Genomic DNA, 14,670 nt, shown 5'->3' with positions numbered 1-14,670 from the left:
TCACTCAACTCCCGCCAGACCGTCGGGTCCATCCCCTTTGGAACCTTTAAAAAAAAATTGTTAAATAAATAAAAAAATATTTTAAAAAATAAAAAAATTGTATCATAAATAAAAACGAACCTTGTTTATTTCCCACTTCTTCTTCCACGAGTGCATCTGCTTCCCATAGTTGTCCATAACTTTATGGACGAAGTGGTAATAGATAAACAACGTATCATCGGCATTCCAGTTGAATTGTTGCTGAAAATAAAACACAATTAGTAGAAAATTAATATTAAAGATGAAAAAAATAAGTAAAAAATAAGTAAAAAATAGAAAACTTACCGCAAACTGTTGAAACCACATATGCTGCTTCTCGAGAGGGAAGTCGGTGAAAGTCGGATGTCCATTGTCGAGGGACGAGTACATCATACTGTTGATCCATCCGCTGATCCCGTTCCCGGATCGGTCAAACCTAATAAAAAGAATTAATTATTTTAGAATTAAATATTTTAAATGAATCAAATTTTAATGAAAAAAAAATAGGTTTAATTACCATGTCTGACCCTGTCCACGTGGATACTGAGTGAGATATGGAAGATGGTCACGACCCGGCTGTCGAACAAACTCCGCAACTCTCAGAAGTGCCGGATGAGCAGGAGCATGAGCAGGAGCAGGAGTGGGTGCCACACCGGGAGCGGGAGGAGAATGAGAGGGAAATGGAGAAGGAGATGTCTGGTAGGAGCTGTACGGCGATGCGGAACCCGAAATGGAGCCGCTCCCCGAACCACCACGACCACGACGCTGTCGAGAGCGGGTATGTTCCTCTTGAGACCTTTATATAAATAAATTTTATTTAATATATACAATTATTTATTTAATTTGTTAATATATTAAAATTGTTTAATAATTACAAAAAATAGTTTTGATATATTAAAAATAGATTTAATATATAAAATAGTTTTAAATATTAAAAATAGTTTAATAATTACAAAAAATAGTTTTAATATATTAAAAATAGTTTTAATATATTAAAAATAGTTTAATAAATAAAAAAATAGTTTTAATATATAAAAATAGTTTTAATATATAAAAATAGTTTTAAAAATCAAAAAACGTTTTAAAAATCAAAAAAACGTTTTAAAAATCAAAAAAACGTTTTTAAAATTCAAAAAATAGTTTTAAAAATCAAAAAAACGTTTTAAAAATCAAAAAACGTTTTAAAAATCAAAAAAACGTTTTAAAAATTCAAAAAAAGTTTTAAAATCAAAAAAACGTTTTAAAAATCAAAAAAACGTTTTAAAAATCAAAAAAACGTTTTAAAAATTCAAAAATAGTTTTAAAATCAAAAAAACGTTTTAAAAAATCAAAAAACGTTTTAAAAATCAAAAAAACGTTTTAAAAATTCAAAAATAGTTTTAAAATCAAAAAAACGTTTTAAAAATCAAAAAAAAAAAATCAAAACACAAAATAAATCAAAAAAAAAATATACCAACAATCCAAACATGCAAATCCTAAATATTCCATTCAATCCTAGAATTTTCTATCTAACAACCTAAATTTCGAGATCTATAAAGAGAGGAAGAGAAGAGATATGAACTTACATGGGAAGAGAGGAGAGGAAGAGAGGGGAGGAAGGAGGCCGAGAGGAAGAGAGGAGAGGAGAGGAGAGGAGATCCGGCGAGGAGGAGAGGAGATCCGGCGAGGAGGAGAGGAGAAGGAGAGGAGCCGCGAGGAAGAGAGAGGAGAGGAGAAGGAGGCGGTGAGGAAGAGAGGAAAATCGAGAAGGAGAGAAATAGGGAAGAAAAGAATGAAAACCTAATTTATGAGGGGTCCGACGGACAGGGTCCGTCGAAATTTCCTCGAAATTTTTTAACGTGGTCGTCGAAATTTCCTCGAAATTCTCTTGTTGGCGGCTAGAGTTTCCTGGTTAATGAAAAACAGTCCGAGGAAAACATTCCTCGAAATTTCCTCACAATATTGTGAGGAAATTTCGAGGAAATAGGGTTTGGGGTTTTGAAAACATCGATTTTTTTCCCTATGTCATTTCTTATACAAATGTAATTCATAATAATGAGGTTTCTTTGTATAGATGATCATAAATAATGAAATAACACAATTACAAAAATTATTGTAAGTATTTCCTTTAACGTTTATTAAAACGTATAAGTGTTTATCTAATGTTGTGTGGTTTTCGTCTCAATCCGCAAAACATTGTTTTCGGGTTAAAACCCTAAAGTTGGACTTTATAATCTGGCTAAGACACTTAATGAAGGTTATATACGTGTTATTCAATCCGCAAAACGTTGTTTTCGGTTTAAAACCCCCTGTTCCTCGAAATTCCGTCGAAATATTGTGAGGGAATTTCGAGGAACTACCAAAAATTGGCTAGGTCCTCGAAATTCCCTCGAAATATTTCGACGGAATTTCGAGGAAAGCCAAAAAATTTGTATTCCCTCGAAATTTCCTCGAAATATTTCGAGGGTATTTCGACGAAGAAAGGTGTTTTAAATCAAACCCCTAAAATTATCTTGGTCGTCGAAATTTCCTCGGAATATTTCGAGGAAATTTCGAGGATATAGGTAATTTTTATCAAACCCCTAAACCGTTAAGGGTAATTCCGAGGAAATTTCGAGGAAACCCTAGCTTCCCTCGAAATTTCCTCGAAATTAGTAAAAAAAAAAAAAAAAAAAAACTACTCTGATTCCGACTCATCATCAGCAGATGAATCTGAATCTGGATCTTGGTGAAACTCTCCAATAACTGGTTCATCCTGTGCGTGAACGACGGCTTCCTCTGTGAAGTCGGTGAAATCTACTACAAGGCCAACTCCTGCTACATCTTCTGCTGCACTTAAGTTACTGGATGTGATTGGTTGTAGTGGGTCTTCCAGCTCAGAACTCCCCTGAACTCGGCCTCTCGGGTTGAGTCTGGTAACAGTAACCCATGGATCATCTCTGTTTCTTATCCGGGGGTACTTGATATAACAAACCTGTAACATTTTTAAATTTTTTAGTACAAGTTTAAATTATTACACATGATGACCAATAACTTACCTGATCGGCCTGAGAAGCAAGAATGAAAGGATCATAATATTGCAGCTTTCGTCTCGAATTAACTGATGTAACACCAAATGCATCTGTTCTCACACCTCGATCTGGAGTGATGTCGTGCCAATCACAATAGAAAACAGTACAGCGCAATCCAAGCAGGCCTAAATACTTGATTTCCAAAATCTCATGTATGTGTCCGTAGTATACATCATCTCCCGATGCAGAACAAACGCCAGCATCATAGGTCGTACGCGAACGTTTCGTCTTTTCAGTTGTGAATGCATATCCTCGAGTACAAAATCTCGGATATGACTTCACAACATAGTTTGGTCCAACCACCATCTCGCGTATCCAATCGTCAAATGTTTCACCTCTGGCCAAACCAGCAGACACCTATTAATAGCACATATATATGAGTATAAATATGTGATAAATATTTTTTTAATTTCTATAAATATGTGATAAATGATTTTTTAATTTGTTTAAGGCACTCACATAAGTAAACATCCATCCAGCAAATTCTCTTTGCTTCATTTCTTCTAGTTCTGCCTCTGTAGCGTATCTATATTCGAACCGCTTTTCTGCCATGAAAATCCTGTGAAGACAAAAAATGTAATTAATTAAGATATAAATGTTAATTTGTTAAAATAAAATTTTGTAAGATAATAAACTTACCTCTCATATTGAAGAACATCTTCGCAGTTGGTGAGCAAATATGTTTGCAAATGAATGCGCTCCTGCTCAGTAAGTCGACGGTCCTTTGATTTTCCGCTAAGTCGTCCAACATCTGTGAAAATGTCAGGAACCGTAACATGGTATGTTGCCCGTTCGCCTCTATCATCGTGCCGTGCAGGTCTTCTGTTTTTGGTCTGAACTTCTGCTGGAAAATAGTACTCAGCAAAGTTTGAAATTTCTTCATTGATCATCTGTGCGACTATAGAACCTTCCACCCTACTTAGATTTTTCACCATCTTCTTCAAATGGAACATATACCGCTCATACAGATACATCCATCTATACTGCACAGGACCACCAAGTTCCAATTCTCTTGCCAGGTGAATAACAAGATGCTCCATAACATCAAAAAATGAGGGAGGAAATATCTTCTCAAGGTTGCACTGAATCATGGCTATGTTAGTCTTCAGATTTTCAATACCTTCAAGAGTCACTGATCTGGCGCATAAATCGCGGAAGAAAGCACTTATCCCTGCTATTGCTTCATGAACATTTCGTGGTAATAGTTCCTTGAAAGCAAACGGAAGTAAGCGCTGCATCAACACATGACAATCGTGACTTTTTAAACCAATAAACTTTCCTTCCTTTCTGTCGATACAGTTACGCAAATTAGATGCATAACCGTCTGGAAACTCCACATCGTTTGAAATCCAATCGAAGAACGCATTTTTTCCCTCTGCATCAAGTCGGTATATGGGAAAAGGAGCCCTACCATTCCCATCAACATGAAGTTCTGAACGATCACATATATCAACTAAATCCAGTCTTGACTTCAAATTATCCTTTGTTTTACCTTGAACGTTAAGGATCGTGTTCATGAGGTTGTCAAAAAAGTTCTTCTCAATGTGCATGACATCTAAATTATGCCTTAGCAAATGATCCTCCCAGTATGGCAGATCCCAGAATATACTTTTTTGTGCCAGTTATGTAGGTTTCCAACAGCATCTACCGGAAAACGCGCATGTCCACCGACGTCTGGCGTCCTTTCTGCACCAAAATCTCTTAGTTGTGTCTTCAAACCTTTCCCACTAATTTCTGCAGGTGGACTGTCAAACACCCTCTTGTTCTTCGTAAACAAATTCCTACTCCTACGATAAGGATGATCAGGTGGTAGGAATCTCCTGTGACAGTCAAACCAACACGTTTTCCTTCCGTGTTTTAGTTGGAAAGCATCAGTATTATCTTGACAATATGGACATGATAGCCTTCCATGCGTTGTCCATCCAGATAACATACCATATGCTGGAAAATCACTTATTGTCCACATTAGTACTGCCCGCATTTGAAAGTTTTCTTTACACGAAATATCGTATGTTTCAGCACCTTGAGCCCATAGTTGTTGCAACTCATATATTAGTGGCTGAAGAAACACATCAAGTGATCTCTTAGGATGCTCTGGTCCGGGAACGAGAATGGAGAGAAACAAAAACTCTCGTCGCAAGCACAAGTTTGGGGGTAAGTTGTATGGTGTAACAATGACTGGCCATAGAGAATATTGTCTTCCACTCTTCCCATACGGGCTGAAACCATCAGTACATAATCCAAGGTAGACATTTCTTCTCTCATACGCAAAGTCGGGATACTTTGATTGGAAATGTTTCCACGCTTTTGCATCTGAAGGATGTCTAATCTCACCATCTGTTGAGTGCTCCGCATGCCATCTCATTCGTTGCGCTGTGCGTTCTGAAAGATACAACCTCTGCAACCTTTCCGTCAAAGGCAAATACCACATCCTTTTATATGGCACTGGAACTCTTCCACTCGTATCTTTATAACGAGGCTTCCCACAAAATTTGCATGTAGTCCGCTGATCATCCGCCCTCCAATAAATCATGCAGTTATCGCTGCATACATCTATTACCTGATAAGATAAACCAACCCCAGCTACGAGTTTTTGAACCTCGTAGTATGAACCTGGAGCTACATTATCCTCAGGTAGAATACCTTTAACAAAATTAGCTATCGCATCCACACAGTCTTCAGCCAAGTTATAATATGTTTTAATGCCCATCAGTCTCATAGCAGATGATAAAGCTGAATGACCATCTCTGCAACCTTCGTACAATGGTTGCTTTCCAGCATCCAACATTTCATAAAATCTCCTAGCTTCTGCATTGGGTAAATCTTCCCCTCTAAAATGATCATTTATCATCTGCTCAGTACCTACACCATAATCTACATCCGCCCTAATTGGTTCTTCTAATCTAACCGCCGGCTGAGGTTCACTAGTACTACCAAGTTCATAATCAGTTTCCCCATGATGATACCAAATTTTGTAACTTCGTGTAAACCCACTCAATAATAGATGAGTCCAAACATCCCACTCTTTAATAACTTTTCTATTTTTACAATTAGAGCAAGGACATCTTAACTTACCTGTTTCTGCTTCCGGTTGTTGGCGAGCTACCCTCATGAACTCGATTATACCTTGATTGTATTCTTCCGTAAGCAATCTCGTGTCCGGATCCAAATGAGGACGATCCATCCAAGAACGAAAATAATTTGAAGAAGACATGTTTTTTTGGAATCAAATTCGTGAGACTAGGAGAGAAGAAGAAAAGAAATGGAGTGAATGAAGAGGAAGAGGGGTGGCTGTATTTATAGATGAAATTGTCCCGGCATACTGAGGAAATTTCGAAGAAATTTCGAGGGAAACAGTCATCTCCTCGAAATTTCCTCGAAATAGTTTAAATCCCCAACGGCTCTCCCAACGGCTCTCTAACGGCTACAAGATGTCGTCGAAATATTAGAAATATCCGTCGATTGTTTCCGACGACTCTGGTTTCCTCGGTATTCCCTCGAAAAATACCGAGGAAGTTGGTCTTCCTCGAAATTTCCTCAAAAAATAGTGAGGAAATTTCGAAGAAACCCCATTTCTTGGTTTCCTCGGTATTTCCTCGATATTTTGTCAGAAATTTTCGAGGAACTCATTTTCCCTCGGTATTTCCCTCAGAATTAGATCTTCACGCTACTGCGAGCAACGTGTGATTTGTCAAGTATCAACAATTCAACATACATATTCATTTACATTGGCAGATATATTTTAGATTTGACCATTAAAAAAGAATTCTAAGTTTCATTTTTATGTTTGCAATAATTCAATCCAGATTATCGAAAACAATTAATTCCCAAACAAACTGCAAAACAGATTTTTTTTTATCAACACTGCTAAACGGATATATATTGAAAAGTTTGCTCTCTTTGAACTATAAATCTAAATCGTAAAATATTAATAAATAAATACTTAGGTTCTTTTATTTCGTACTAGAAAATGGATGGGCTAGACTTTGTCGGAATTCAAGTCAAATATTTCTAGAAAATAATATTTCACATACTCCTTCGATATTTAAAAACAACAGTGATCTTCAGTCCTTATTCAAACACAGACACAGTCTGAAGGTATAGGTATGCTTCATCTTTTTACAGTATTTAATATGTATATATTGTATTGTCTAATTCTCTTCAATTTATGTGTGGTAGATAAATCCTTATAACTTTTTCTTTGATTACATTCAATATATAATGGAAAATTTGAAATTATACTTACATCTAACAAATGATATTAAATAATATTTGAAACGCACGTTGTTGTTATGGTGTTTATCTTTCTGATATGCTTTATGTTCTGATTTGAAGGAAAGCAAGAAAAGTTTACAGCCTAATTATGAAAATAACAGGTGCCATGAACTTGGTAGATTTTCTGGGTACATCTACAGAGTTTGAATATCTAGACGTGTTTCTTTCTTATCAGCTAAGTGCTTACGGAAAGAATTTTTGCCAATGCACGAAAAACAACCTGACTATGTAATCTATTTTTAGTAAGAAAATAAAAGTATGTTCATGTTTACAAGTGATTTATGCCAACAAAACATGGGAAAAACATTCCATCTTACAAGTCAAAAGTTTGGCTAAACGCCACTATCATTGACTTAAACCCTAAAGTTTCAAACCGAGTATCATATTCATATCAGGGCGTTTTAAGCGTGCCTTCACGCAAATAAATTAAGGTTTATAGTTTGAGATGATCTACTTTAGTCTTTATGTTATTAGATATACATGTTTGTAAATGACTTATTTAGTTTGCCAAACAATACAATTTTCAAATAGATAAAGTTACTTATACAGTATATAAGTCTATTGCAAAAATTAAAAAGTAAACTAAAATATTACTTCTTATGTTTCAGTTTATTTTTTTTGGTAAATTAAAAAGTTATTTTCAAAATAAAAGTCATTTTAAAAATTTAATACAAAATTTATTTACAATATTTTCTAATTTATTTTTATATTGGTTGAAATATGCGATACTCGTACAAAGGTGTTTTTAATTTGAAAATATATAAAATTTAAATGTTTTTATTCTATATAAATAAATCTAAAATGACAGCTAAAATAAAACGTAGGACTATAATACAAATCTTCTTTTATTTGAGAAAGAGATAGGAGATATAATTTAAACATACTGTGGTTCAAAACCAGCTTCTAAAAATCAACTTTATTTTTATTTATTTTAAACTAGAGTTAAAAGGACGTTTAGCCTATATGCTTTCAGTTGAAAAAAAATCATATCACATTAGTAATTTTTAGTTAAATTTCTATTGCAACTTTTTTACCACGTACATAATGATTATATATCAATAGTTAAATGAATAGAAACTATATAAACGGTTTCTATCATTATTCTTGTCATCTTGTGCATTAGATTATACGTTATTATCTTTTCGTTTAAATATCTTTATCATTCATCAGAAATTGATTTTGAATTCGTTGAAAATCTGGACTATGCAATTAACTCTTATGTGAGCGGTACCACTATAACAAAGATTCCGGTTTTCGAAATATTTTTCCTAGTTGTATATTTATAAACTATAGTTACCAAATAAGAAATTAGGAAAATGCTATATAAGTCTATAACTATGGGAGATAAGGGACTTGTTAAGTCCATACTGAACTGAACATTTTCCGTGTTGTACGTTTATTCTTTTTCGATAGACTATGAATTGCAGTAAGAATATTTTCAACTGCATTCTAGTTTTTATTCAATATTTCATTCTAGAATAAAATCTTTTTAATTCTAAATTATATTTTAACTCCATAATAAAATAACTATAAATTTATATTAAAAAAATTGGCATCAAATTTCTTTTCGGTAAGAATATTTTCAACGGCATTCTAGTTTTTATTCAAAATAAATATAATTTATTTCAAATAAGTAACTATGTTCATTACTTTTTAATCAGGAATTTAGTTTAAAGAAAATTAAATTAAAATTATTGTGAGATACAATTTTATTTCAAGATTATTATCTTTTCAAATAAAAACCGAGTAATATATTTCTCTATTAGATTTAACCAAAAAAAAAAAAAAAAATATTTCTCTATTAGAAATGCTCTAAATTCTTTTTTTATGTCGGCACATATCTACACCAACCTGAAAACCTAGATGTAAAATGTAAACCGAACATCCTTGGCAAGAACAAGAAAACAAAGTAACATGAAGATCTGAAATCTAAAAAGTCTATTTTTTCTTTCTTGAGAACTGGGAAAATATATTTATGTTTCCCAAAATTTGTATTTTGTTACAAAATATTCAGAGAGAAAATGTTAAAAGAAGAGTAAGCGAGGAAGGCTTAAAAACCAAGTAAAGAGATGTTCTAAGCGAAGATAATTGTGTATCTGAGGATTACTCTTGTCACTTTCCGAGTATTCTCGATCGATCAAATCTCTCTATTCTCTTTTTAAAAATTAGCCGGTTTTATTGGGAACTTCAGCTGCAAAATTTATAAAAAAAACCAAGATTGTGAAGAGAGAGAGTACGGTGGATTAAGGACTTCTTATGAAAAATAAGTTACCTGTTGGAAGAGCTCATTTACTAGAAGAGTATGGCTTAAGACTTTTCTTGATTTCATTACCCTGAGAATGGCTGCATTGATCTGTGAATTTGATCAACTTAACATGGAGAAGTTTACTAAATCTTTCAAATGGTAATGGATTATACCATAGGATTCAAGAAAGTATATGAACTGAGGGAGGGACAAAACAAAATTTTGCCTTAATGTGATACAGAGGAACTGTAGATTCGCCGTTGAAAACAAACTCGTCACCATCCTCTACATCTTTTCCTTTTTTTTTTTTTTTTGAAACTGAACATCTTTTCCTTTTGGAGGCTACAAATTACGAGATTAATATAACAGATCTCAAAAAGTGGCTGCAGAAGTAGAAAATACGGTTACAGAGCTCGGCTTTTACTAGGACACGATTTTTTCCACATGCAAGTGACTGCAAGGTCCTTCTCAGTTCTCTTAAGCAATTTATTGGCAAACAGCACACACGCACACACACACAATGACACAATGGACTGATCGAACGCATACGGATCCATTGGATCCCACTCTTTTCTATCTTTCATTGTATTATATCGCTTTTTTTTTTTTCATTTGTATGTATTTTTTATGTGTGTGTCGTATTCTCCTATTAATTTATTTTCACATACGCATATAATACATACAAAAGCCATGGTCATCAGGATTGCAACTCATATTATATATCTCGGTCCACGTCTGCACTTAAAGAGGAGCATGATCCCACTACTGCGTTTTCTCCAGCTGCATTATCAGTGTTCACACATCCAACGCTGAAGAAATCTCCAGAAGCCTCTGTAGTCATGTCATAAATGTCAGGAGTGTGTGAGAGTCTCCCAGCTTAATCAAGCAAACGGTTACCAACAGCCTGATGAAGCAACCACAGAGGACCATTAGCTAGACATCGTCACAAGATGCAAATTAACTCCCAATCAGATAAAAATTTAACCTGGTAAAAGTCCCTTTGAAATCAAAAGTAACTGGTTTGGTTTCGTAAAGAATATAGCTTTGATAGCTAAGTAACTGACTGTCGGATCAGAATGAAGAAAGGAGATACCTTTTATTGAGCTTGATGAAGACTTTCTTCTACCAATAGAAAAATTTACTGGAGAATAAAGTTAATAAATTTTGCATAAAAATATTAAAAACACATTATTTTCTCTACAACTACATTTAATATTTAAATGAAATGGAGTGAGTATAAGAGTAGCATTTCCCGGGGTGGGAAGTGATTTCGCAGCTCCTTGTAGTCGTTGACGACATCAACCGCTCGATTTGGTTTGGTTAACTAAAACAAATTTCAGTTCCACAGGATTCATTAAAGCCCAATAACATATTTATGTGCCAGGGTTAGACCCAATTTTCTGATTTCGACCCAATACTTATGCTTTTATATGTTGTCGAAGGTGTTAAATATTTCCGTTGGTACTTGGTACTTTTGCCAATTTTTAAATTTTGCACCTTGCTGTGTCACTGATTCGATTTTCAATGATGTATTGATGTGTATGCCTAAGTTGTAGGATATATAAAATAAACTAGATTTCGAACCGCGCTTCGAAAGCGCGGGTATTATTTTTCGCTTTTATGAAATATATTATTTGTTTGTAATTATTGAATGTATTTACTTTAGTAAAACTTTTTTTATAATAAATTTGATACATAGAGTGTCTCTGCTAAACTATGTGTTTTTCTGGCTTTATATGTTAAATTTAAGTATTCTGACATATGTTATTCAGATATATATATAATATATTATTTTATTAATGTGAAATATAAAAACCATAATTTAAGTTGATATATGAAATTAATATTTTTGCTGTATTTTTCTTATATATATTGAAAATATTTTTAATAATGGTTATTGAAAAATATTTTAGTAAAAATAAATTTTTGAATGTATGCATATTTTAAATCAAATTTTGATATAAATCAACTTTAAATTATTATTTGATTATTTTAGAAAAAACAATGCTTTTAGGTAATTAGATTAGTCCATTATGTATATTTTAAAACTGATATACTTTTATCCATGTTTCAAATTTTGATTTTTTGCATTAGTTTTCTATGAATTATTATTAATTTTAGGATATTTTTTTTTCAAATTGAGCTCATGAAATTTTTATATTTGACTAAACTAAATAAGGTAATAATATTGTTTTTAAAAATTGTTTTATATAATATACTATTTATATTTGAGTTTGTGTTTTTATTTTCACTATAAAGAATTGTAAATATAATGATAAAATTGTAAACAAAAAAAATATAGAAATAAGGTTGTTTAATTTATTGTAAAAATAATGGCTAAATATTTAAATAAAAAGAAGTATTAAATATGGTATTCATGTTTCTAAATAATTCTCATTTGTTATTAATTTATTAAAAATATAATAGCTAAATGTGTAAATAAAAGAAAGTACACATCTCTACTATCCATGTTTCCAAACATATCTCGTTTATTCTACTATCCATGTTTCCAAACATATAAAATACCCGAACAAATCTGAACCGAACGAAACTCGAATGAGTACCCGAACGTCCACACTCTGTCACTATTATATATTCATATATATGTCATCATATAATTAATCGTATTTTATATGTATCATCATATAATTAATCACATATTTAATAGTATTTTATATGTACCATCATATAAATAATCAAATATATTATATTTTTAAAACATAATGTTAAATATAAAAACCATAATTTAAGTTGGTATATGAAATTGGAGTTTGTATTGTATTTTCTGATATATATTGAAAACATTTTTAATAAAGGTTATTAGAAAATATTTTAGTAAAAATTTATTTTAAATATATATATATATTTTTGAATCAATTATTGATATAAATTAAATTATTATTTTGATTTGAAGTATGTGTATAATGTTTAAGTTTTTAATGATTATTTTAGACAAAAGATGTTTTTAAATAATTAGATTCTCTAATTTTCGTATATGTTAAAACTGACCCAAATAGATAGTTTCTCGTAATATAATATATTTCCAAGTTTTTCTAATAAAACAAGTCTATTAAATTTTCTATTAATATATTGATATTCACTATTCACGTTTTCAAACAACGTTATATTCTTTTATATTGATATTTATGTTTCCAAACAAACTTTTTTTTAACTGTTATTCATATCTTCAAACAAAATTTTAGACTGTTATCAGTGTTTCCAAACAAAATTCATTTTTAAAATTGCTATTTATGTTTTCAAACAAACATAATTTGTAATTTAGTTTTAATAATATAGATAGTATATTATTAAAACTAAAATACAAATTTGTAATGATAGTATATTATTAAAAATAAATAAAGCTAAAAATATGATTGGTTAGATATGTTAAGATAAAGTAACAAGTTAAATTCCAACCAATCAATCAGTTTAAGATAAATAAAACTGAAGTAACAAGATAAATAAAGCTAAAGTAGTTAAACCCTAAAATCAGTATTACTTTAAGTCAATCGTTATAATGAACAATACTCCGTTTATTACTTAAAATCTTAAAAATCTGAATTTTAGTGTGCAATTCTTCGTATATACCTTCGAGATATGATTATTTCCGTTTATCTTGAACTTAATCTTCTTGGAAATGACACTAAACCCTAAAATCAGGCTATTAATGGATTATGGTTAACAAACTGAACTTTGAGATCATATTTAATTTGATCGACTTTCACCCACATTTCGAAATGGGCTATTACATGTCCCACATCGATCACATATGTGGTCTTTGGACAATACAACCACTTTTGAGTTAGCTTTCAGGTGTGGGTTATACCCATCACTAATATGGTATCAGAATTCAGATCCTAAATACCCTAAACCTCTAATTAATATTAACTATTTCCGACCGGGTTTATAAGTAGTAACTAACCCTTTCCGACTGGATTTAAAAATTGTAATTAATTCGTTCAACCGAGTATAAGTTACGAGATTTTTGATCGATAAAAGCTATCATCTCGAAAAGAAATACTAGGAATATTATATCCCAAATCAGGAATTCTAAGAAATATTAACTAATATATAAAATGTTATTACCAATCAACTAATCACCATCTATAATAAACCCAAATCTAACCCAACATAACATACATAACATAAAAATTATGAAACAAGACCAGTGACACCTTTAAGGATAGTTAACTAGCTGGCCAGTTGTTGTTTTTACCAGATTTTTTTTAACACAAACAAACAGAAACAAAACAAAAACAAAAGTTCTGTGAACTTAAACAGAAGATGTGTTCACCAGCATGACACGAACATATTTATAGTGCTGTTTTTTCGGTAGGTTTGATGACCTCCATTTGAGAACTATATTGTCGGTTCTGTTACTTGTTTATTTTTTAAAAATGTTATTACGTTTACTTTAATTGCTTGTATTTTCAATAACGTCGGCAAAAAATGTCTTTCTTTTAAGTTTTTGGCGGAATGAAAAGTATTTCCTTTTGGGGATCTCCTTTTGTGATGCGAATCGTCACATATTATATACATATGCAAAAACGTGAATCCACACATACAATTCCCCTTTTAAATGTCAAGCCATGTGCCAAAAAAGCTATGGAAATGTCTAAAATTTTGTACTAGAATATCCATTGGATTACAATTAAGAGAAAGATGGTTCTAAGAAGTGACTAGAGAAACATATACACAACCTTATAGATACGAAGGCTAAATACTTCTTAACAAGCTTATGAAGTAACAGTTAAATACTTCTTAACAAGCTTATGAAATTACAGTACAATAGAGATCAATCTCGAATCTCAGTACTCTATTTTGTTAATCATGCATCATCCGTTCGCACCAATTTTTTTTCATCGGACCAAAAGGTGAAACCATATTTTTTTTTTTCATATTCTAAAACATTTACACTTTCCATCTTCTAAAATCTATACTTTTGCAATACGTTAGCTATTAACAAACCGTATCGTAAATTAGAGCTGATTAAAACAAATCTAAAAGGAGAAAGGAAGAAAATGACGCACATGCATGCAACACACAACATGTTGGATTTGTCATTTTAGAATCGTCTCCCAT

The 14,670-nt window shown here is 31.9% G+C and overlaps 1 protein-coding gene across 1 annotated transcript; it reads left to right on the top strand.

The window, feature by feature from the left end:
- The first annotated feature begins 16 nt into the window (after positions 1-16).
- Positions 17-1,957, top strand: LOC130508007 (uncharacterized). Its single transcript, XM_057003052.1, has 2 exons — positions 17-796; positions 1,557-1,957. The coding sequence occupies exons 1-2, from the start codon at positions 573-575 to the stop codon at positions 1,897-1,899; spliced, it is 567 nt and encodes a 188-aa protein (XP_056859032.1). The 5' UTR covers positions 17-572; the 3' UTR covers positions 1,900-1,957.
- Positions 1,958-14,670: the final 12,713 nt, after the last annotated feature.

The sequence above is a fragment of the Raphanus sativus genome, chromosome 2 (assembly GCF_000801105.2).
Source record: "Raphanus sativus cultivar WK10039 chromosome 2, ASM80110v3, whole genome shotgun sequence".
NCBI classification, from domain to species: Eukaryota; Viridiplantae; Streptophyta; class Magnoliopsida; order Brassicales; family Brassicaceae; genus Raphanus; species Raphanus sativus.
The sequence above is the reverse complement of the archived record's forward strand: the minus strand, read 5'-3'. Positions and strand labels throughout refer to the sequence as shown.

What these genes read in the sequence shown, in the direction of transcription:
- LOC130508007 (XM_057003052.1), top strand. Translation starts at nt 573, where the DNA reads ATGGAAGATGGTCACGACCCGGCTGTCGAACAAACTCCGCAACTCTCA. An exon ending in CACGACGCTGTCGAGAGCGG is followed by an intron (nt 797 to 1,556) that starts GTATGTTCCTCT and finishes AGATCTATAAAG; the next exon opens with AGAGGAAGAGAAGAGATATG.